Source organism: Chelmon rostratus, chromosome 17, assembly GCF_017976325.1.
Source record: "Chelmon rostratus isolate fCheRos1 chromosome 17, fCheRos1.pri, whole genome shotgun sequence".
NCBI lineage: Eukaryota > Metazoa > Chordata > Actinopteri > Chaetodontiformes > Chaetodontidae > Chelmon > Chelmon rostratus.
In genome coordinates, this window is record NC_055674.1 from 9,434,822 (window position 1) to 9,459,742 (window position 24,921).

Below are 24,921 nucleotides of genomic sequence, written 5' to 3' on the forward strand. Positions count from 1 at the left end.
CAGAGAATAGGATCTATTTATGAGTAGAGAGCGAAAGAAAATAATTCTGGATTACAGTAAATTGATTGAGTTTATCAAGATAAAGCATAATCCCTGACAAAATAAGAATTTATCAGATTTTCCACTTTGCAACATTTTCACAATGTACCTTTAATAAGACAGGTGTGCAAGGGTTTGTCTTTATTTCATATACAGCAGCTGTGCATGTCTGTGTGTGCTCACCTGTAGAATGTATAGGGGTTCAGGTCCAGGACCTCCAGTGATCTGGCATCAGGTTCGTTAGACAGCTGATGAACCATCAGCCACTCTTCATTCTCTCCTATTATACCAATCTGAAATGCACACAGATAAGGGGGTGATTTCAGCAGCTAAACTAATTAAAGACAGTTATTAATTAAGACGACCCCCTCAGTATGTTCCCACCATGAAAAGATATTAAGTGTCTTACCTGGGCTTCAACCAGCCAACGGGAAATGGAGGTCTTGCCGTCGTAGCCAGGTTTGAACTGCAGAGCGACGGAGCGAGGGCCGATGTTGGAGATGGCTAAATTGGTGGGAGGGCCGGGCAACTCTGTGGGAAAGGGTGGAGGAAAGATTAAAATAACGTTCCAAATGACCACAGCTCCTAGAATCTGTCGAGCCACGGTAAGAGGAATGACTCATTTTAAAATAGTTGTAACCCTTTCAGCGGATACTTCAAGTACATCTAAATTCTCAGTTTATATTTCCCATAGCTCATCTGACCTGGCGGTACACCGGAGGAGATAGTGGAGGCGGACAGCTGGCCCTGGCCCTTGGAGGTCATGGCTGCTACCTGGATGGTGTACGTGGTGAGGGCAGTGAGCCCTGTCACCTTGTACTCCTGTGTTAAGTTTGGCAAATAATGGGTCACCCGAGTATTGGTCCTGTTGAACTCCTCCCAGGAGATACGATAGCCTGGAGGAAGTTGTGGAAAGTGTTAAGGACAGAAAACACATTTTGGTGACTCATAAATTGGGAGAAGACATGTGAGCATTACACAGTTACCTGTGAGAACACCGTTTTTCTCTTGTGGCTCCTTCCAGCTGACTTTTAGCGAGGTGTCCAAGATGTCAGTGAAGCTAAGGTGTCCTACAGCACCAGGGGCTATAAAGATAATAAAGAACAGGTAGGAAATGAGCAAAACAACAGCATGACTTCTAATTATCTGCATATAATATCCTGACTGGGAACACTTACTATCCTCATGGGTGCGTAAGCGCTGAGGCGGGCTGCGCGGGCCGTCTCCAGGCGTAGTAAAGCACAGTACCGATGAGTAGTATTCTGTGAACCTTTTCAGGCCGGAGATGTAACCGACGTGAACGCTGTCCTGGAAGTTTGGACGCACCGTAACCACAGTGACCTCGTTCGCACGACTGGGTTCCCATGCCAACAGCTGGAAACGATGGCACAAAAGGAACAGGCACACAGCTGGTGGTGTCAAGATTTTTGGAAGTTGAATAAAAAAGTCAAATAAAAACGGCTCACATTTATTAAATTTATGATCCGCTGAGAAATTTAGGCGCTCAGTGCAATCAATGTGACAACTTAATGAGATTTTGCCGACAGGGTGCTGGTCTGCCTCTGACCACTAGAGTGCACCAGTTGACAGAAAGGGGCTGCTCACCTTGTATCCCTGGTTGATTCCATTGATAAACTGAGGGCTTGGGGCACTCCAGGTAAAACGCACCGTGGTGGAGTTGACAGCCTCAGCTTGTACATTTCCTGGTGGCACAGTGGGCACTGATCCAGAGGAAGGAGAAAAGAACAGAGGCAGAGAGGGGGAGAAAAAAAGAGAGAGCAGCGATGAGATAGGGGAGGGAAAAACTTGAAAATGTACAACAGGCACTTTCAGACAGGCCTCGTGTACAGCGTGAGAAAAAGGATGAAGATTTTTTTTTTTCCCCGCTCATTTGGGGAGGTAAGAACATGCCAATCAAACCGGGTGTGAGAGTGGTTGCCTCAGGCAGCTTCCAGGTGAACCCTGCAGCAGTTTGTTTGAAGTGAGCATGCGATTCTGATGCAACACCGGAAAGCGGTCGGGGAGTCACACGTTAATGAAGGTGATTGGCCAGTATCGGTCCTCGTGTTCCTATGCTGTCCTCCGTTCTCTTTGAGTGCTTTTAAATGCACATCATGATCTGTTCCTGTGCCTTTAATGGAGTGAGTGACGGAAATTGTTCCAATTAAACAACGCGAACGCCTCGTTCACTGTCATTATTCACTGACAGTGACTTGGATGATGAAATTATTATTTATCTTTTGGCAAGGGAAGCAACGTGGAAGCATAGCGCTGATGTTTGCCATACCTTGCGGGTTTCAAAGTTTCGCTCATTAAACACAACAGTCTTTCTTCACAAATACAGTCCATTGGATTACTTGCAAACGCGTCAGACTCTAATTTGGTGGCGCTCATTAATTGATAGATTGATCGGGCATCACAGAAAGTGAACTTTCAAAGCTTTCAGCGATAATGTGTGCCAGGTAGAAGGCGTCATTTCTGAGGCGTTTGAACTGCTTTGTGCTCATACAGCCACAAAGCGACTGAAATGGAAGCCATCTTTTTATACACACACACACCTGCTCAGTGCTGATGATATAAATCAACTGGAGAAAATACTGTTATACAGTAGCAGTGTACAGTCCCGCTGTGTTACACTAATAGCCTGGTTCAGGTAAGGATAAAAATTACTCTATGCAACCCAAGATTTTTGTATATTCTTTGCTCTTTTTTTTCTCTGAAAAGTATGTCAGATTTTCTCATTACAAAAGCTGTACAAACAAATTAACTTAAACTTGAAACCAGTGTAAGAGGCTCATATACAACCTGTACAATCTAATGAAACCTAAATATCTGCTGATGCATCCTCTCTAATAACTGTATGAGATCAGGGAGTGGAACAGAATAGGAAATGGAAACACTCCCAATTTTCTTACGGGTGCTCTTGAGAATATTTAGCGAGCCGGGTGCAGAGGATCTCTGTTCATGGAGTGGATTTAACATGACAGGGATTCAGAGATATGTGAGTGCGTTAAGCCTTTCAAAGCTTTATATACAAGTTAAAGGAATTTAAAATCAAACTGGGAGCCAGTGCGGCATATCTAAACCTGCAGCGATATCCTCTTTCTTGTGTTTGTTAAAGTCGAGCAGCGGCAATTTGAACTCACTGTAATCTATGAATTGACTTTTCAGGAAAGCCAGTAAAGAGAGCGTTATTCAGTGTTGTAATAAAAACATGGGTTAACCTTGTCAACACGCCGACGCATTAGCCGTAGCTTGCTTTGGCTATATTTGTGGACAACAAGTCGGCATGCTAATGTGAGGTTTACGGACAGATTGTAAAGTCTTTGGCTTTTTAGCTCAGTTTGCTCTGGAGAGCCGCACTCACAATCCAACGCCTTCTCTCTTTGGCTTCGGTGCCAAAAACAATCTTAGATTTGACTTGGTATAATTTCACAGTAGCAAGTGTGACTTTCATCCTCTGAAGATTTTGAATAGACAGGGAGACGAGGAGCATGAGGTGTTGGAATCGCCGGCCGTGACAGAAATATGTCACCGGGGAAAGTTCACAATGCGTGTTCTAATTATGCTACTCAGCATGTACGATGAGAAGAGAAGTCAACCGAGGCAGCTTCCTGTGGCAGCACCGAAAGGTACGTCTGACGCACGTCGTCACCTGGTGATTTCTGTGCAGAATCAATTAAACGTGTGCACAGAGACACCGACCGACATGTCCAGGTGGTCAACATCAATATTTTTCTTTTTTGTGAAGCGGCGCAGTCGCGGCAAATTCTCAGTTACAGCACGTGTTTTGCCTCTTTTCTTCAGTGCGTCAGAATTCAACAGTGGAGATAAAATCAGTAAACAAATCAGACGAAAATACAGTGAAAATCAGCAGGATTAAAGTCAATCTGAACAAAAGCAGAAGTAAAAGCTCGGATGGATTTTTTTTTAAAGGCTTTCGTGAAGCTACTGTATATTCTCATGTCTGCACACAGTTTGTTCCACAATACTGCAGCACTTATTGAGAAATTACCTACATTAAAGCTGACAAAAACAAATAAGTAGCGCATAGAGGCAAACAGCACTTACGTGGCCATCTTAAATTCTTTTAAAAGCCTCGCTGCCGCTGCTGCTGTCTGCAGTCGATGTCTGCAGATGCTGACTTCTGATTGAGGCGAGGGGAAGTAGTTTGCTTAACAACGTGTGTGAATCACCTTTTCCAAGGCTGGCAGAGGATTTAAAAAACATGGCCGTACAACTGTTAATTTGATCGCTAAAAACAGATGACTGGATCTGTCACAAGTTTTGAGCTGCAGGCTTCACATTATCCAGGGGACTAACATGATGAGGCTGCAGGTAATGAATGGAATCTGTAGAGCCAAAGAAAGCCTTGTGCTTATGGGGACTAAGCTGCAGGAAATATGTTGAAATTCATAACGTGGCACTTGCAGACAATCCTTAACTTGAGCTCGGCTGCCCGGGTTGCTGTTGGGAACATTTAGTATTTGATATAAATCCCTGTGAGGTGGCCTCACCTCCTTGCAGTGTCCATTCGGTGACTTTGTGGCTATAGGTGCCCCTGCCCGCTCCATTATAGGCTGCCACCTCGATCTCATAGTTGGTCCAGATGATGAGTTCCTCCAGGAGCAGACTGGTCTGGTCCGGGTTGGTGATGTTTTTCATCTGACAATCAACTGGAAGCCCTGACAGACAGTACCTGGCAGCAGAGGGAGTGATCGATCGACGGAGGGGAGGGAGAGACAGACCACACGGACACACACATAAATATAAATATATTAGAACACAGATTCGAGGTGAAAAAAAAAGAGAGGGAGGGGAGTGTCATAATGGAAGGGAAGTCATGCAGAACCGTTCTAAAATGGTTATAAAAAGAGAGGTGACAACAGACGAATGGAGAGGAAGGTATTTAATTGGCACCAATTATTCTATTGCAGCGGTGAGTGAGAATGAAGCGAAATGGAGAGGAAGAAAAGGCGCTGACATAACAGTTATTATCGCTTCTGAATGGCATCGGGCCAGACAGGCGCCCATCCCCGGGAAGAAATTAGGCAGGTTGTCATGGTCTTCTTACCTGATGATGTAGCCCTGGAGTGGACCATTCTGATGACTCTCCGGGGGTGGCTGCCACTGGATCATGATGGACTGATTGGTGCGGCCGCTTGCGATGACTGTCTGAGGGGGGGCGCTGGGAGGCTCTTCAGGGAGCGTTAGCCTGAAGAATGAGAAGAGAGGTGAAAAGAAGCGACAAAGAGTGAAACCATGCATTAATTATCTGGAGTTTCTGCATATTTCTATCTCATTTCATCATAGGCATCAAATCATAATAAAGCCCGCTTTTTGTATTTTTTTAGAACACCATAAAGGAAAGTTGGAATAAGTGTGGCTGCGTCTTTGTCCGAGACGTAATCTCTATAACGCCGTCCGCGGAGGGACATCTGGCCGTGGCACGACGAGGATCAAAGAGGCCTCGGTGAAAATGGAGCAGCACAATGGAGAGACGGTGCGAACGAGAGAAAGATATAAAAGAACAAGAAAGAGCGATCCAGGCAGACTTTTCCCTTAAGTCAATTTAAGATGACATCTTGATTTCTTCCCAGTGCACCGGAGCACTGCTCTGGAGGAGATGAGGCAGAGTGTTTAGGATCAAAGAGGTGTGCCCGAGAGATGCCTCAGAAAAGCCCTGCACTCTCGCCGACGCTCAGCCTCCCTCCCGCGGTGCGCTCTTGTCTGGGCACATTCACACAGGAGTTCAGCTCGGCGAACGAGAGGTGCGTGATGGCTTTCAGCGTGAGGGAGTTCCTTGCTGCAGGTGTAATAGCGGGAAATGGGCTGTGCTGATGCGGGCGAGGTCAGACGGTGGCGTGTTCGGGTGAATTGTGATGGGCTAAGAACGTGTGTGTTTGCGAGCGTGCGTGCGTGTGCTGTATAATTACGACTCGCCGGTCGAGAGAATTTACTTGAGATTTGAGTCAGTGGGAAGCTCTGCCTCGTTCAAACCTCTCTGTATTTTACTCATGAAGTACGGCGAAGACAGTTAATAGGAGGGAGAGAGATGAAGCTGGGTCAGCGCACCCATCAAGTCTTCACAAAGCGCAATTTCAGCTCATTCACAGTTTTATCTTGAAAAAGGCCCGTCCCGAAGCTGGCTCATCTCTCTCTCCCTCCCACAGGAGCGAAGACCAAAAAAAAAAAAAGTGGACTTACAGGAAATAATCACATGATTTTCTATTGAACTGCCAAGACGAGGGGGAAGGACGGTCTGTTCCAGAGCTGTGAAAGCCCCCCCGTAGTGCTGTTCTCGTGACCGGCGCATGCATGAAGTTACAACAACAACATTTCTAACATTCAGTAGATGGAGAGAAGCTGAGCGCAGCACCAACCGGTCAGTCTCTTTGCTGAACTGGCCTCTGCCCACATCGTTGACGGCACACAGGCGGAACTGGTATGAACGTGCTGGGATGAGGCCGCCGACGGTAACCCCGGTGGACTCTGGTTCAATGTTGGCCAGCAGCACCGTCCAGGGGGCATCTGGGGCGGAGAACAGACGCACAAACAGACAGGGCTGTGAGCAAAAGTGAATGAACGGTAAATGACCTTGCGAGACCATTTACATTCTCGAGAAAGATCTCTTCAGCACTTGCAGACTGCAACTCACATCCAGTGTTATCCCTGACGATTATTGCACACCATTGCTTCATTTCAGTAATAAAATCGCAGCTGATAAAAAACAAGTCATTCATTTTGTGTACACTCCCTCTAAATATCAGATTGAAATTCAATTATCCAAAAACCAGATCCCATCTGCATCCTCGGATTCATTTTCCTCTTAATGAGTTGTCATCTTCTCAGTTAGCCCGAGCCACGATGAGGAATGGCTGAACGATTTACTCTCTGCGGGTGAAGAGCGCTTCCACTTCTTTGATTTTATCAAGCGAAAGCGAGATAAGAGCATCGGGCATCAACACAATTCGGTTCCCCTGATCATTCGCAAGGAAGCGTGCAGGTGAGGCAATTGAGTTACACTGATTGCGGAAGGTAAGAGGGGACGAAACTGCCAATTTAAGGGACACAATGGAAATGTAATATAATAGGTGGGGTAGCAAATGAGTGCTTCCAGGGAGTATGAAGTAAGAATATTGCCGCTAAAATGACTAACAAGAAACAATAAATGCATCAATTTTCTCAGCAGCACCCAGTGTTAATGGTGACACTGGTGCATTGGTGCACTGAACCACTCACTGTTTTCTGAGACCTCCAGGATGTAGCGGATCAGGGGGCTGTTGCCATCAAAGGCCTGGGCCCATGTGAGGTTGATGGCCCTCTTCTCTGTGGCACTCAGCACTGCCATTGGGTTTTCCGGAGCGTGGGGCAGCTGCCTGCGTGTACGTTTGTGCGTGCGGGACAAAGTGATAGATAGCGAAATAGAATCAGACAAGAGAGGCAGCAAATAACAGAATTAAACAGCCAAAGCGAGAGCCTCGCATTGTAAATATTAGAGGGTTTGATGGATTAGAGAGGAGAGCAGTGATAAACCACAGCAGTGGAGAAAACAGCCATCCATCACGTCCAGGTCTGACGTAAATCCGAGAAAAAACACACAGCAAGATAAGACAGGGGAGGGAAGTATGCAGACCTGACTCTGAGGTGGGCATTACGGGAGTCATTGCCACCCACTGAGGTCACCCTGCAGGTGTATGTTCCAATGTCGCCCGACCACGTCTGGGAGATGTGCAGGGTCCCGTCGGGATCCAGCCGCAGGCGGGGCGACGCGCTCACGTCAATCACCGAGCCGCTCTTCTCCCACACGTACCTGGAGGTGACACGCACACGCGTATATCAGCGCTGGCGCACTCTTTGCGCCGTGACAGGAGATCCGTTTTCTCCGTGTCAGTTCATACAGCGAAACACAGAAGGCGCTGACACCGATGAAAAGCCTCGTGAGGCTGATGGCAAAGCGATTTGAATCTGAAACCCATCTCTCTCCGTCACGCATACAGTACATAACCTCTCCTCCACGCATTTCTCTCCTTGTCACATTCCTAACCGCACATATGGACGCCACCACCGCCCCCCCCCCCACTCACATACACACACACGCACTCGGAGCTCCTGTGATTAATTGCGACTGTTCGGGCTTTCCAGCTAATCTCCTCTGTGTTGCGTTTAATTAAAGGCGCTGTCTGAAGTTATTACTCTGTTTACATATTCATCTGTTTACCCCCCGATCTGATCAATGCCGTGGGCCCACAGGTGACAGGCACTCTAATCACTGGGCTCCACAGACATCATTTCACTCCCTCTGAGACGGATGCGTGAACACACAGTCTATCATGCTCGAGACCGTCTGAAGAGTGAGGGACTAATTCCTCAATCAGACTCTGAGAGTTTCAAAATCTTCCCATAGGAGGTCGTCTAAGGGTGGATAAACACTATAAGATCGCTTGCAGATTTCATAAACTAATTAAGTGCGGCATTGATACTCAAGCTTGTTTTCTAGAGCGGGCTGTGATGTCTGATATTTATTACAATTGCGCAATGTGAGGAAATTCCAACATGCATCGCATGTGATCATTACCTGACGGTGACACTTGGGTCATGGGTCACACCGCAGGTCATGACAGCCTTGGTCCCTTTGATGACACTCTGGTCTTGTGGCGGTTTAGTGATGCGGGTACGTGCTGCGGACACACACGGAGGTTATTATTCCTGGGCTGTGTTGGAACAGCGGGTTGAACAGAGCTCGCCGGTCTCGCCTTTCACTCGATGCGTGTCTGACGGAGGGTGAATCATAGAGTGTTTCTGCTGCTTGGAGTATTTTGCGAGGCTTTCAAGGAGTGGGAATGTCAATTTGTGCAAATAAGTACACGTATGAGTCATTAGACTGTAGTCAGAATATCTTGACAATGACCTCCAGGAACCAGGCTTACTGCATCTTCAAGTAAACAAATCATGGATTAAGGAAAGAAGGATGTGCTTTTCATTTTTTAATATTATGCAAAGGTTTATCTTGGACTCTGCAGTATCTTCTACATGTGCTGGACAGGGTAGAAAACGAAGGCCCAGGGGTTTTCCAGACGATGCAAGCAGCATGAATGATGTGTGGAGGGTGTCCAGTTTCTGTTATGCTTACCCCAGACCACGAGGTCAGCAGAAGCTTCATCGATGCCCCTGGAGTTACTGGCCATGCAGGTGTAGGTACCAGCATCAGACAGGTGGGAGGGACTGATTAGCAAGCTGCCCGACTCCAGCAGGGTGAACCTGGGCAGCTGGACCGAGCCACTGGCCAAGACACGTTCACCTGCAGGGAAGGGCGGAAGTGATTGATGGCGTGGGATGGATGGCGGGGGGGAGAGGGAACAGGGAGAAAGAGAGATTAAGGTATTGGAAAAATGTCAGGGACAACAAACAGGAGGGAAAACAGCGAAGCAAAAGTAAAGAAGCAAAGCTTGTTCGGAGAATACGCGTGCGCTCAATCCTTTCTGTAGCTCTCGTCCGACTTTGGCAAATCCAAATGCGGCATAATGAAGCGCACGCTGTTAGCCCACGCACCTTTCTGCCAGGTGATGGCTGGCCGCGGGGCTCCCGAGGTCTCGCAATGCAGAATGACTGACATGCTGTCAATCACTGCGCTGTCAGAGGGGCCAGCGGTGATGTTGGGAGCAATACCTGAGAGGGTAGGGGTCAACACACACACACACACACACACACACACACAAACACACGCAAACAAAATCAGGTGAGACAGAGGTGATAATGAGCGATATAAACAGCTTTCTCCCTAATAAAGCAGACGGCAGCTGAGAGCTTAATAGACTTGACAAAAGGGGCGGCTGTCAGGTCTCATTTTCAGGGACAGCTCTGAGAATCTGACAAGGCGAGCCTCCATCTCTCTCCCCGCTCCTCCTGCACATTCTCTGATTCAAAAATAGCCAATAATTGCCCGAGCATCCAGGGTGACAAATCTGTCAGCGCGAAGAGATATATAGATAGATGGGTGTAGGAGGCAAGACAGAGAGAGGGAGAAAAGAGGATTAGAAAGGAGAACAGTGGAGCGGATTTGAGAATAAAGAAAAAAAAAGGGAGGGAACAGAGAGGGGAAGATGAGCAGAATTAAGCAGCAGACGTGCAGATAGCTTTGGAAATTTTTCAAGGGGACGTACTTGTAACAGCTAGGTAGGTGTTAGTCTGGATCTCTCCTGCGAGATTGCGGGCAAAGCACTGAAACATCCCCGTGTCATCTGGCAGGAGGCCGTTGATCTGCAGACTGCCTCCCACCAACACCCTGTACCTGGGGATCTTTACCGGGCTGATGGGCACCGCGTCCTTATACCACACTATGTCTGGCTGCGGCGTGCCTGCAGAGGAAGGAGAGGATTAATTCCCCCCCCCTCTTGTCACCGCAACCCTCATGTTCCTTTGATTCCTTTTGCTCTTTCGCGCAGCACGCAGAAAAACAAACAGCACCAACCTCGTGCCTGACAGGGGATATCCACCACCTTCTCCATCTCTGCACTGATGTGACTCGGAGGCTCTTTGACAAACAGAGGATACTCTGTTTGAAAGAAGAAGAAGCATAAAGCATCGGCCCATTAAAGTCTTTAAAAACAACTCACAAGCCATTTGCGCTTTTTTTTTAATTTTTATCTTCTAGATAACAACATCAGCTCCATTACTGAAGTCTAAAATGGCAATAAAATGTTCTCTCAGCATGGGGCGAGCGAGCTGATGCAATATTTGGATAATGCAGGCTCAGCTGCTGTGTGCGAGGTTAAGCTGTGGGTTATTTACCAAGAACGTGCAGGAAGGCCCCGGCAGTGACTGAGGGGACGCTGCTGCTGCGGAGAGACGCCTCGCACTCGTAGTAGCCGCTATCGCTAACCGCAGGCAAGCTGATGACCAATCTGCGGCCGAAATCTCGGATCCCCGTATTGACCACCGCACCATCCTTCTTCCAAGTAATACTCATTTTGACGAGAGGTCTGGAGGAGAAAAAAAAAAGATGAAAAGGAGGAAAAAGAGAGCAAGAGATAGGGAGCGTGGTTTTTAATACAGATTCATATTCCGTTTCAAGGTTACGGAGCATTGAGGGAGCAATGGGATACATCTGTCATTCTGATTAAGTCTTTGAATTGGAGATAATAGTCAGAATTCAGGGCTGGGATTGCGCAAGGCAAGGAGAACAGAGCGAAGCCTTGAATCAAAGGGAAGAACGGGGGCGAGTTACAAAATGAGAGACGTCCAAAATACTTTTCCGTCGCGTTCAAACAAAAGATTTCGAGATTCATTCAAATCAGGAAAAAAATCAGACGAAAAGGTGAGAGAAGAGCGATGTTTTTTTGATAGTGTGTGCATGTCGGCTTGTTTGTATTTGCATTTTGTGCTTCTCCATGGCGCCCGTGCGCCCCCGCGTTAAAGACGTACCTTGCGTTGGCAACGCACTCCATGATAGCCTCGTTCCTCCCCATGGTCACACTGGTGTTCTTTGGGGGGACGATGATCGACGGGGCGATGGGGTCAGCAGGTCCTCCCACATCTATCACGCACACAGAAGCAGAGAGAAAAACGTGAAAACAATCTATAAACTATACGCAGCCCTCAGATTAAACCCACGCATCTGCCTGATACAGCCAACTGGGCGTGAGTGGATCCTTACATAGAGACTGACAGCCTGCCACTATCACCAGCAGGTAGCCGGCATGCTATCACCCAACTATTAACACCCCTGTCTTTGCTTTAGATCCTTCTTCTAGTGCACACAGAGTTTCCTGAGCATGGTGTTAGCCCAGGTGTTAGAAGCCATTATGTAGCATAATTGAGACAAACACAAAAGGCGATTAAATGCAGCACCATCACTCACGGGTTTCACGGAGCCTCCAGCCAACCATCGATTCACTGCCCTCAATCAGTGATCTCTCTCTGAATCTGATCTCATTTCCCCCCCCCCCCCCCCCCCCCCCCCCCCCCCACCTCCCTGGAGTACGGCTACGGGCCTGTGCGCTTGTATGTGTTTGAACGATTGCGCGTTTGCGGTGTGTACTGTATGCATGCGTGCCAGTTTGTTTTTTTTTTTCACGGCTACCTCAGGTTAACAGGGTGCCTAATCAAGTTTTTATTATCATTATTGCTATTCTGTGTTACCTCATTGTAAATCACACCCTTTCAAGGCCCTTTTTTTTTTTTTTTGTGGAATCTCAGCAGTGTAATGGCAACGCTTCCCCCACAAATGCTGCCTGAACGTAGGAGCGGCCCTCCCGATGGGTTATTGCTGTTTGGTTCTGCTCCCCGTTTGATTGCTTCATTCAAGTCTCCAGCTCTTCAGCCGCAGAGTTTAAAATCATTATTTGAGAATTTCGCAAACATTTAGAGCTTAATACGGAAAGGGTTGCTGGAAAAACACTTTTAGAGAAATTTTCCCTGCGGAGCTCGATTTTTTTGTGGGGCTCGCGCAGCACAAATTCTCGTTTACGTCACAAACACACATAATGCTGACAGCTACATTGTCGAATCAAAGCGAAGCACAGCCTTGACTCTGAACGTTCACAGCAGACAATAACACGCTAAATGGATTTAAAAGCAGTGTTCTGAGCTGATAATGCGGTCACTATTAACTATGATTTTACCGCTTCAAGCACAAAACCCACATTTAGCTGCCGCTGACATTTTGCTGGAATATTTAAATGCATTTAACGTTTTCAAATTACAGCATTTGAATTAACCTCAGAGCATACATTAATGCAGATGATTCCTCATGGCACCACAGAGTGTATTGAACAGGTAAGTGGTGGACCCTCACCCTAAAACGCAATGTCACGGTGTTTTTTTAGACAAAAAACACATGTTGATACAGGCAAAGACGTGCTTTATTTAAAAAAAAAAAAAACACTGATTGATATTGTATGTGAATAGATACCATTTTGTGATACTTATTTCATCTTGGTGGTGCAATTACAATTATCTTGAGGGCATTATTGACATTATTATTAATTAGCATAGTGAAGATCAATCAGTCTGTGCAGAACAGCTCGCTGTCAGGTTGTCAGAGGAGTCAGAAAACTGAAAAAGATGAAATCAAACAGACTGCAATGATTCGCCAAGGACTGACGAGGAAAAACCAGAATCACTCGGATCACGAGTTATTGGCTAAAATGCGAGATTACAGGCGTTTGACTGATCTGTGTAATTTTTGGCGCCTAATTAATGGGCGAGATTACGTTGAAAGTTTGATCGCTGCGGGTTTCTGAGCGCCTGACGGATTCAGTGGAGAGGACGTTGATGTAGAGAGGAGGAGAAGAAGTGATGGATGGAGGGCGAAGAAGAAGAATCCTATCAGCACTAATATTCGCGGTCTACCACGAGGCGTGTGAGGTGAAGAATAAGCCAAATCACTGAAGTGGTATTAACACCAATAATGTATAATAATCTATGAATGATTTATTGGTTGTAATTGTTGATGCGAGCTGTTAGAAAATATGATAGCATGATAGATAGCGTCTCCTTCCAATAGAGAAACTTAAATATCTATCTAAGGTTAATGACATGCTTTACAATTTTTGTGTAAATATACAAACTAAATTGGTTTGTGAAATTAAATTCCACAATATAGAATGTTGTCTGTGTTTACCAGTGGAAACTGGGAAACCATTTGACTCGTCAAATAACTCATTTTATTTTCCAGAGGACATGGTTGGCTTCTTGGCAGACACTAATTAATGTATTGCGGTGCATAAACTCTCAGTGTTGAGAATAACTCAAGTGTGTAATCTCCTAATTAAATGGGCAAAGTAAACAACGCGATGACCTGCATAGCAAATTCGAGCTACTAATGTCACCATATTGTTTACGTTTCTCCAAAGACAATCGCGAACCCGAGTCGACTGTTGTGAATTTCACACTCTGAAGAATGGAAGGGAGAGCAAAATGCCTGCACAGCTGGAGCATTAGCCAGTGTCAGTTTGCTTTTTACTATTAGACTCAGCTCTGTCTCATTTGTATGTTCCCTTTGGAGCAACGCGCTCCCTCCCCTGCATATTTTTTTCCCCTGTCTTTTCTCCACAGACTTGCTAAGACGAACAAATGCAGCTCTGAAAGGCTTATTGACTTTCCGATGCAAAACTGCGGTTGTGTGATCCGCGAGGCCAGATTCGGCGATGCTCCGCGATATCTGGTCCCCGCAGATTGCTGTGTCATGCGTATTGAATTACAAACACTGTATTAATGATATGATGAGCAGATGCTGGAGCCAGCAGGACGATGATGCTGAAAATGTGCAAATGCGAACGGGCTAAAATCGTCATAAGATCATAAGAAGTCTGAGCCACGATCGGATAAATAATACAAATCCTGTGTGTGTTTCATCTCTTATCAAAGGTGGCGTACTATGTAGTAAACAGCATCGGTAACATTATCTTCGGAGCCAGTTAGAAAGTACATTTGGTGACGCCTCTAATTGGCCGCTCTTGGTAAGCAGAGGAAGACCGACTTTGTTTAGATCAAAGTCAGAAACAGTAAAAAGGGAAGTGACAGGCCCAGCTAAACACTAACATGCAGCCATGCTTGCACAGGCGACGCCAAACCCTATTTAAACACGCTCCGCTTATAAGTGAGGCCGACCTTCTGATCTGATGTGTGTGCTTGCATGGATGTGTTTATGTGTGATCACTCGCCGCTCCCTCAGTGTCATTTTCATAAATCTGCTTTTTTGTGGGGCGGGATTAAACTGAAGGTCCACTTTATGGGCCAGTCAGAGAGGTGCTGCTGCTCGAGCTCCACCTAAAACATGCCTTATGAGCGTATAAGTCACTGCTCGAGCCAGAGGTGAGAGGAGGACTGCGGAACAGGAGGCGAAGGTAATGGGTGTGATTACATCTGCTGGACGGAAATAAGAAGCGGCAGAAGGGAGTGATTTGATGAAGGGGAACGCCAGTAGCCAGTAGAGGGCGCTGACTGTGCTCCTCTTGCCAAGCCACCTGTTGTGTAGCTTGCTGTGCTGATTGAATATGTGCGCTCGAGTGTGAATATGAGGGATAAAACTAGATCTTGCTCTGCAGCAACCTGCTCATGCAATCTGCTGCGAGGAAGCCTCGCTTAAATGTGTGCAGATGCGCGCGTACTTACTCTCCACTGTGAGCGTGATGGGCTGACTGGTTTTGTTCTCGCCGTTCTTGTCGTTGACTGCCTGGGCGTAGTAACGTCCCGCATCAGGCGCCACGGTGGACAGGATGACCAGCGTGTTTTCCAGGGTGATGGCACTGTGCGAACCACACTCACACATTAGTTTAGCGTACATTTAAGGACGCTGCATTGGCTTACATTCATTCCCGTGACGCCCACTTAACCTCAGCCTCACCCTAATAAAGACACAAACAGCTTTAGGCAGCGTTGAATGTAGTTAAATGAAATTGGGGTCACCAATTTGGCTCCCAATTAATCACACATTCCCAGTCCACTGGTGTTGCATTTCTAGATTTGCCCCCCAACACACACCAAACCCTGCACACATGCGCACATTAACAAACACACAGATACACTCACATCATTAAAACCAGTGAGCAGTTGTTTCTCGCAGTCAATAAATCCTGAGGGTAAATTGACACACTAACACACACACACACACACACACACACGCACACACACACACAGATATAAATTATATCTGCAAAGAAGCACACAAAACCAATTTTTATGAGCTCTTCCGTCTAGAAGGTACCACAGCGTCTTAATGGAATAGCTCAGACTCTCTCTGGTTATTTCAAACCTGCTGTTCCTGCAGTATTTGGTACGAGCACAAAGTTCACTGTAGTTTTAATCACCACATAAGATAAGTCCGGATAAGTCAGGCTGATTGTGTGAGATACTGTGCTGGAAGAGAGTCTTAATGTATCCAGACGAATAATTGGTCCAGCAACAGCTTTGTGCAACTAATAAACTTGTCTGCATATTTGAAGTATAGCTATAAGATGAAAGCTACAGCCAAAGAACGTCTTTGTGCAACCTGCCCCATTATACAGAGACGAATAAATGCAACACACAGATGCTAAAAGGATAAGCACATAAAGTCATGAATTTAGTATAAAACGTGAGCCTGGCTGATCTGTGGAGGTTCTTTCAGGCTCAAAATAGATCCTTGATTTCTCCCACATTAATGGCTTCCACAATAATTATGACAAGCTACAGAAAATACAAGATATAGTATGGTCAAGTGTAAAAAACTGCATGTTAGCAGTTGGCTGTTCCTTCACATTCATTTCTGTGATTGTTGCATCCCAGCAGCCTTGAGAATGGCTAAATGTTGTTTCAGAGGATGGTCTCAAACGTTTGAGAGGGCCCCATTAAATGAGATCTGACGCTAAGCACGCGGCCAGATTAGGCTCTTCGTATCTGCCAGCATCTGCCTGATCTGGGGGGGTGGGTGCGCAGACACACTCCTGGACAATTAGGAGCCGCTGCTCTCGCCGAGTCAACAGACACTTACACAAACACACAAACACCGACGTACACACACGCGCCTGTGAATATCAATGTGGCCTGACACAAAGCGAGCAAACAAGCAGTAAATGCAGAGTGTCCTGTCAGTGCCTCTCATTGTCACCGAGAAAAGCCTCACCGCCCGACTTCTGATGCGAGTCAGCGGCGTAGCAACCGGGTCTGGAATCGGTCGAAACATTCGTGGAAGGGTCTGCTTGTGGTGCGTTTTTGCAGCCCGGCAGGCAGAGGATACACGCAACAATCCATTCCTGGGGCGAGAGCATGCAACTCAGAAGTCTTCATGTCAGCTGCGACGTGGTGGAGCTCGCTGCTGAATAACAGATGAGGAGGCGGTTTCTGAGGAGTGGTGGACTGCCTTCCTCTACTTGTCTGTCTGGATGGCAAAATTAATCTCAGGTGATTACCTTCACAGCGTCTCTTCAGGGAAATTGCATTTCTGGGCAGACGTGAAGCCAACAAACAACAAAAAGCTACCACACATACACACACAGTATAACCCATACAGATGTACAGTCACCCACAGAACTCCCACACACACACACACACACACACACATAAATCCACCCAGGGGTGAGTGCTGTCAGTCAAACACATCATCAATTGAGGCCTTTTGTCCAATTTTGTCTAATTGGTTCCCCTGCTGCCTGCTCTATCTCTACCCTTCAATCATTCTGCCTGCAAAGTCAATAGGGGCGATATAATAACCCGCTTTATCACTGAGAAGTGATTCAATGATGAACACAGGGCCTGCGCCAAAATTCGTTCATCAACTCCACTCGACTTGTGCATGGTGTGTGGGGGATTGGAGAAAATCTGCGAGCAGTATCGAACTTCTCGGAGTAAGAGATATTCTGCTTCGGCGGCTCAGTGTTCGCCGACAGCTCTGAAAAGCAGCGCAGAGCCACGCCAAGTCACGCGCTCTCCCCCCACCAAACAAACCGAGCCGGGGCGGACGTCGACTTACATGCGGCTGCTGGAGGGAATCTTGCGCCCGTCTCTGAACCAGGTGATCTGCGGCCTGGGGAAGCTGTGTATCCGCGGCGCGTGGATGAGAGCGCCCTCACCCTGGGATACAGTCTGAGACCTCTCGCCCTCCACAAAACCACCCATGTCTTGCAGAAAGGAAGGCATGTAAGAGGGGGAGACAAAGAAAATTAAATATTAATACTAGAATGAAAAACGTTGCCAACACGTTGGAAACGCATGCCAGCGACAAAGAAGATGAAAAAAGAAGAATTGTCATTATTACCACATTTAATACCTTTCAAAACCTAAGCTCCTTTACTCAGAGTGACTCATCCACATACCGTGCATGACAAGCCTTTAAGAAAAACAGTGTCTCCCCCTTAATCTGTAAGAACTGGGGATGTATAGAAAGAAAGCCACACTTACAGGCAACCTGCACTTCAGTGCTGCACTGCATTATGGCGCCCACTCGATTTCGCACAATGCAGCGGTAGTGGCCAGCGTGCGCTCGGTCCAGCGAGGGGATCAGGTACCTAACGGCCATACACACACGCACACACACACAACACAAAGTGCCATTAGTCATCATCAGCATGACAGACAGCGACATTTGTCATCTTGACGCTTTTATCCCCCACACTCAAGATGCTAAATTAATCAAGATGTTTCATTGGGCACCTGAAACGCGGCTTAAATGGCATTCCCCTTAGAGTAGCCAACAGAGGGGCCTTGAAGTGTGATTTGGTGCTGATGCAGTTCTGGAGAGCAGACTGTAAACTAGAGGAGGAAGTTGTTTTACGGCCTGTTGTGGAGCGAATAGCAAAGACAGCAGAGTTTCCGTCTGGCGGGACAAAGCCTCACTGTATCCTGTATCTGAATCAGATCATATGAGCACCCCTCACATGCTCGTCCGGCCCCGATGTGCATTCGTGTTATATGGTGTGTGTGAAATGCAAGCTATAGATAACCCTAAAGCTGAGTCCCCTTTAATTGGTTTGCTTCAGCCACTTAGGAGTGAGGAGTCCGCCCCTGCCATGTTCCCCCTGCACTGCAATTCAGGGTAGGGGTGGAGGGGGTAGAGGGGGGGGGGGGGGGGGGGGGGGGGGGGGTGGTCTGATTAAATGGATTCCAGTTCTCCTCTTTGATCAGGGCTGGTGAAGAATAACAAGCAGAGGACTGGCCTGTAAAGCCGACCCAGAGACTAAGCCACGTGAGAGCACAGCCAAATGCTGAGGAAAGACGGGGAAAGAAGAAGACGACGAGGGGGGAGAAGGGGGGGATGTGAGAGAGGGGAAGATGTGTGTGTGTATGGGGGGGGGGGTTCGCCAGTGATAGCAATCAGACAATGCCACCTGAGAGTGTCTGTCCATGTCTAGGCGACTAGACAGACTGTGTATGGAGTGCAGAAAACGCCGCTGGAATGAGATAGAAACTGACTTTCACAGTGGACTGCAACTGAGACCTGTGAGCGTGCATGCAGGCACACCAGCGCACAAGCATACAGTGCAGGTACAAATGGGCATCCTGATGCATGCGCACACACACAAACACACACACACACACACAGAGCGGCCTTGTTAGCACAGGCCGGGGCTTTCTCTTGCCACACTCTGTGCAGTTACTCGAACTACTCAGCACCGTGGTTAGAGGCTGAAGTGTGTAATAGAACGTGCCCAGGAGGAACTCCACAGTCAGTGAAACAGCATCTTATTGCTGACATGGCAAAGCCACCCACACTGTACAATCTGAATCTGGAAAAAAAAAAAATGCATTGTGTGATTTTGTTGCAGCAGGGATGGTTTCGGCGAAAAGCCGAACAGCATGAGGGAAACGAAGAGTTATCTGCTAACACCATCTCTGAATGTTGAAAGCGGTGTAAGATATAAATCGGGATAAATCTGACAACCCCCTGAACACAAGATGTTATGTCTCAGGGGAGACATGCAGCCAAATCAGTCCTGAATAAATCCATAGAAATGAGTCTGGAATATGAATAAAAATGAGCGATTGAGCTATTAGTTACAATTAAATGCTGCTAAAATGTCCTCATGTAGTAAGCTAATTATAGTTGATGAATAATAATAATAAAAAAAAAGATAATAGAATCAGTTCTGGCAGGCAGGGCTGCGTTCCTCACCTGTATTCCAAGGAGAAACGTGTGAGCTCGGTACCGTTGTAGATCCACTTGAACTCCAGGGGCCAGCTGCCCTCTGCCATGCAGGTTAGGACCAGGCGGTTCCCCTCCAGGTGAACCTGGGTCTGAGGAGGCTCCATCTTGAAATAAGGTGGGACATCGTCTACTGGAAGGAGAGGGGGAGGGAAGAGGGAAAAAAAAAGTAATGGTGATTATAAAAAGACAGGAAGAGATGGGAGAGAAAGAAAGTGAAGTGGCGAGAGAGGGGGTTGTTGGGGAAAAAAAAGAGCAGTGATTCAGAAGCCCTGTGAGCAGGCACACAACACAATTCCAGCAATTCACAGGAAATGAGGGCTTCAGAACAAGCTATTTCCATTTTTCTTCGCCGCTGATTGGGAACTTGAAGGTCAACAGAGAAGCCTGCCAAAAAGCACATGGAGTAAGTTGTTACTGCACAAGCAGCTTACTCTTTTATTTCATTTGAAATGCACTGGCAAAGAGGTAGGAGAGCAATTTGTGCAGCAGAGGAAGTGTAAATGAACACTTCCATACCTCTAGATCAGTAAAAGAGGACGGGGAGGCAGAGGGAGATGGAGAGAGGCGGGAAGGTGGAATAGACAGAAAGCAGATGGAGAAAAATCCAGTCGAGATTGCGCGCAACAACAACAACAACAACAACAAAAAGAACGCAGGCAAGTAGGAGGAAGAGACAGGGTGAAACTAGGAAGCCATGGGGGGTGGGGGTGGTAGGGGCTGCTTTAGAAAACACAAAGTTTCCCAGCCTTAAACCCCCTTCTCTGACAGGATGAGTTATGCTCTGTGCCTCCCTTCATTTATCTTTATAGTTCCCTAATGCAGCCAGATTATACAGGCCCCATCCGCAACACTGCACACAGCGAGTGCAGCCACAGAAAGCCTTTAAGGTGAAGCGCGAGGTCCAGGGCTGAGCTTGGAGACAAAGTGCTTTCATTTGAGCTGATGAAAAAGGCATGATCAGACCTATTGATCTGTCTGCCTCACCAGCCACGGGCGACACTGAGCCGATTGTGCCAGTGTTTGTGGCGGGCTAATTAAAGTCTGTATTAATAGTTGCAGTAAGCCGCCAAGGCCCGGAGCACGCCCGGTTCTCGGTCTACCACACGAGCTGACTCACTCTCTCATGGCTGATTACTGGAGCCTCTCGCTCTCTCTCTCTCTCGCACGGGCCGCGCACAAGTTCGCACCCGAGATTTATGGCGGCGAATGCGGATGATGGCGCGGTGGAACTGGGTGAACGCGAGGGCAGCCGGCCTTGCTGAGCAGGGAAGGGGATGCAGAAAATTGAACCTGATTGAAACTGTAAATAAAAGAATGAGTGTGTTTCACACACAGAGCAGCCCTGCGCGCACTGTGCACACACACACAACACACACGTACACACAGGGGGCACACAATATCCCTTTGAAAGCTGCAGCTTACTCCCCTATCGATAGCCCACAAACACACCGCTCATAAAAGGAGGCAAACAAACAGCAGCCATCTCATCGCTTTCTGTGTTCAAAAACCAGCCCTTGCATTTTTTTCCCATTTGGCAACAACAATACTCCACTGCCCGGCTAATCTGTTCTTTCTACCACCCTTGCATGGACTTCTCCAAAACAAATAGTCAAACCTAACAGGCCCTTGAAACTGATCCCTGTCTGAGCCCAAATGGAGGAGCCATCGCTACCCCCCCACCCTTCCCAAACACTAGCCGCAGGAGAGGTGGCTTTGCTGTAATTCCATCCACTAGTAAATGCATCTGTACTTGACACACACACACACACAAAGTACACACACGATCCCAAAACATTCGCTTACGCCTGAACGCACGTACGCAGTCAACACCCATCCACTTCCAGCTGGTTCGGGGGCTCGGAGGCAACGTGCACTTAGCAATGCAGCTCTATCAACAAGCCACCATTAGAGACCTGCACACACCAAAGCCAGACTCACACACTGATCACGTGAGGCAAAAGGATAATGCATAATGCCAACTTACCCACGTGAAATCGTGGAACGGGGAACTGAGTGCACAGTAATCACCGGTGTGGTTACCTGTTTCAGCGCCATTCATGTGTTCACGTTCATTTCTGCCTCACTCAACCATTCAGCTGAGCCCTAATTACGAACCCCTTAACACTTGTGACCAATTTTACATTTCGAGCAAAGTGTACGTTTCCAGGAACAAATCCGGCTGGGGAGAAAAGTCATTGTTCAACATCACGCAAAGAACAGAACATCCACTACCATGCTGCTGAACCCAAGACTGTTACACAGATCGCTCCCCATGTAGCACAGCTCGAGTGTTCTTCTCTTTGAGACTCAGTCTGAACTTAAATGGCCGCTGACCGCTGACAGTTCTTACTGCAAAAGCAAGATAGGACTGGTTCCTCTGCACGCTGGGCTCCGGGATCTAATGAGTTTCCAACAGAGAACCTCTTGTCTGACCCTCATTCTCGCCTTCCTCTTCATCACTGCGCTCTTGATCTTCACAGGGAACCTCTGAGGTCAAACGCTGCTGATGCGTGTTCGTGTCTGTGGGAGACACAGCGTGTGTTTTAAGCGTGCTTTCTCCGTTTCCTCTGATTTGTTTTGTGTGCGAGTCTGGAAGTGTGTTCAACCTGTTTGTACGTGCACATCAACGTGGGAACATCTGTTGTCGTTCATGCAGATGTGAAGCATCTCATGTATGCACAACAGCGCAAAGCTGTGTTAATGTATACAGCATGTACAGTAGCGGCAGCTCACTGCGAATGCTGCTGTCAGGTCGGTGTGTTTGCCTCCACTCTGATATGATCCATAATTTGTCTCAGGCGTCATCTCCTTTTAGAGCGCTTTGACTTCATGGAGGAGAAGCGCATATGACAAACATGCAGGACACGTTCACACACACACACACACACATGCTTGTAGACACAAGCACACACATGTGTCCATCTGACCGCGGCTGACTGGCTCGTAGAGAGGAGGAGACAGCAGAGCACTGGCCACGAAGAGCTGCCGCCTCCTCCATCCCAGTGATGAACAAAGGGAGAGTGGTGGGTTTGGCAGGTGCGCAGCAGCGCCTGCTGCAGGCTCCAAATCCAGATGGAAACCTAGAGGGCAGTCCTTCTGGACCAGGCATTCCTGCAGCACTATGAGGACAGATAAAAGGCAACCAAAATGGGTCAGACCCAAAACAGGCACGGGAGGACCAGGAGGGCTTTAATGTGGCAGCGGCTGCCCCCCCCCCCCCCCCCCCCCAAAAGTCAAGCTGCACCTCCACAGCCCATTCACCACAGATATAAAACACCTTATTCTAACCTGACAGCTGAGGTTGAATGGTGGCATGGCTCCAGCCGGGTCCCCTGCCGCATACACAGAATTTTAATGGCTGTGAGACAAAGACCACAGGCACTGGGGCAGCTTTATAAACCTGGACCCATTGTGCTCACCATTACACCACGCTGGCACGCAATCACACAGACCCTGTTCACATTCGACGTTTGTCTTGCATTTTTTTTGGGCTTATTTTTTGCCTCACCTCCTTACCCCTGTTCCCCTCCAACAGCAGGGAGCTCTTCCTGCCCTCTGTTCAATCCTGTGTTTGAGCCCAGGTAACCATATCCTAGCTGGCGCCTGGCACAGCTGTATCAGTGAGAGATGCGGCGATAAAAGTGGAGCCCCTGCTTGCTGAAACATTCGGTGGTCTAATCTCTTGCTAGCCGTTTGCCCCCTCATCCTACCGCGCCTCCATTCCCAGACAGACACGCACACCCATACATATGCACATAACTTCCCTGCTCCATCGACCACATCCAGTCCACCTCATGGCGCTTCATGTCATCCAGGATAATTTAGCGCTATCATTTAGCCTCTGCAATTGGACTTTAACGTGCAAGATGGGTCATGGTTAGCCTCTCTGATGGAGGTCATGCAACAGTCATGGCAGCGACCTTGGCCTGGTAATGGGTTGGTGAAAGGGTGCTGATTGTGGGGTTGGTGGAGGAGGGTTAAAAGCATTTTAAAAGCTGATGAACCCACCCTCCCTCCCCCTTATGCACGCTGGCTTGTCTTCTACGATTCATTTGTTGCTTCGCAAGTTGAGATGAGAGCGTTTGGGTCAGGACATGAAGCTGTTTTAGCAAACACGTATATACACACATCGACACCCACCCGCCCCACCCCGTGAAGACACGGCCCGTCCTGAAGGTCAGGCTCATCTGTCACTCTGTCACAAGTCGCTGTCACCGTGACAACGGGCACCCCACCGATTTACACTCCATCACTTAGGTGAGTCAGAAAGCGGGCGGGCACCAGGGCAGGGATTAAAAAAGAGAGCGAACAAGAGAAGACAGAGAGGAGGAAGACGGAGTGACGGCGAAACAGATGGTGAGAGAAACGCTGGGTTTAATGATGAAAACAAAGAGAGATGGAGGTGTGATGTGGAGGCAGGGTGAGGTGAGGTAGTGAGAGGGGGAGAAAGAGGAGAGAAAAGAGAGAGGGGGGTGGGGGTGCTGTCCTCCAACACCAGGCTGCAAGGTGAAGCGACCCATTATAGCCGAAGCCAAACAAGCAGACCAGGCCTGTAAGACAGGGAGGGGAGATGGAGAGCCTCCATTTACCCCTACATTCATTTACAGAAATGGCCCATGGATCAGCATCTGCATGCTGCATGTGAGTGCCAGTCCATCACAGCTTGGTGCCCCCCCCTCACTATTTATAGCCCCTAGAACATGTTTGTGCAGCAGTTAATAGGACTACGCGCTGCATAAGTTCCCTTGGTATCTATGTGTGGCGATATAGACTTCATGGCCCAAGTGGCATGCCTTTAAAAGCTCACACAGTCATGCTCACTGCTCACAGGAAGAGATGAAGTAGAAATATGGATTTTCATGTTAAGCTGTCGAAAATGTTTTTCTTTTTGATGGTGCGTCTGCTTTGATGTTGCAGGAGAAGTCCCCAGGTCGCTGCAGATGAAATGCCGCCCGCATCCCAGCTGTGTTTAGCGGATCGCCACGGGTTAATTGATGTGTAATTGATGTGATTAATTGAGGTGTAATGTCCCGCGGTGACGTGTCTGGTGTCACGCTCGCTGTGGGCCCCGTGTGTGTGTGTGTGCCGCGCGGGGGTGATCGTGCGCGTGTGCGTGGGCGTACCTGTGTGTCTATCTGAAGCTACGGCAACACAATTAGAAGCAGTAGCATCCAGCCAACAAATGGAGATTTAATTAGGAGTGAAGACGGAGCGGGAGGCCAGTCAATGGGCAGCAGATTGAATTATCTGGACACACA

General features: G+C 47.8%; 1 protein-coding gene across 1 annotated transcript in view; it reads right to left on the reverse strand.

The window, feature by feature from the left end:
• sdk2a (sidekick cell adhesion molecule 2a) overlaps positions 1-24,921 on the reverse strand; it is a 79,528-nt gene that overhangs the window by 15,685 nt on the left and 38,922 nt on the right. Inside the window, exons 2-23 of the mRNA XM_041956725.1 lie at positions 19,631-19,793; positions 17,920-18,026; positions 17,492-17,639; positions 15,157-15,290; positions 11,464-11,575; positions 10,831-11,021; positions 10,511-10,594; positions 10,203-10,397; positions 9,592-9,708; positions 9,173-9,340; positions 8,618-8,720; positions 7,676-7,852; positions 7,282-7,418; positions 6,423-6,570; positions 5,114-5,254; positions 4,557-4,738; positions 1,645-1,760; positions 1,218-1,413; positions 1,026-1,124; positions 744-935; positions 449-570; positions 223-332 (exon numbers count right to left, since the gene is read on the reverse strand). Coding sequence (XP_041812659.1) covers positions 223-332; positions 449-570; positions 744-935; positions 1,026-1,124; positions 1,218-1,413; positions 1,645-1,760; positions 4,557-4,738; positions 5,114-5,254; positions 6,423-6,570; positions 7,282-7,418; positions 7,676-7,852; positions 8,618-8,720; positions 9,173-9,340; positions 9,592-9,708; positions 10,203-10,397; positions 10,511-10,594; positions 10,831-11,021; positions 11,464-11,575; positions 15,157-15,290; positions 17,492-17,639; positions 17,920-18,026; positions 19,631-19,793 — 3,142 coding nt within the window. The remainder of the gene's footprint in view (positions 1-222; positions 333-448; positions 571-743; positions 936-1,025; positions 1,125-1,217; positions 1,414-1,644; positions 1,761-4,556; positions 4,739-5,113; positions 5,255-6,422; positions 6,571-7,281; positions 7,419-7,675; positions 7,853-8,617; positions 8,721-9,172; positions 9,341-9,591; positions 9,709-10,202; positions 10,398-10,510; positions 10,595-10,830; positions 11,022-11,463; positions 11,576-15,156; positions 15,291-17,491; positions 17,640-17,919; positions 18,027-19,630; positions 19,794-24,921) is intronic.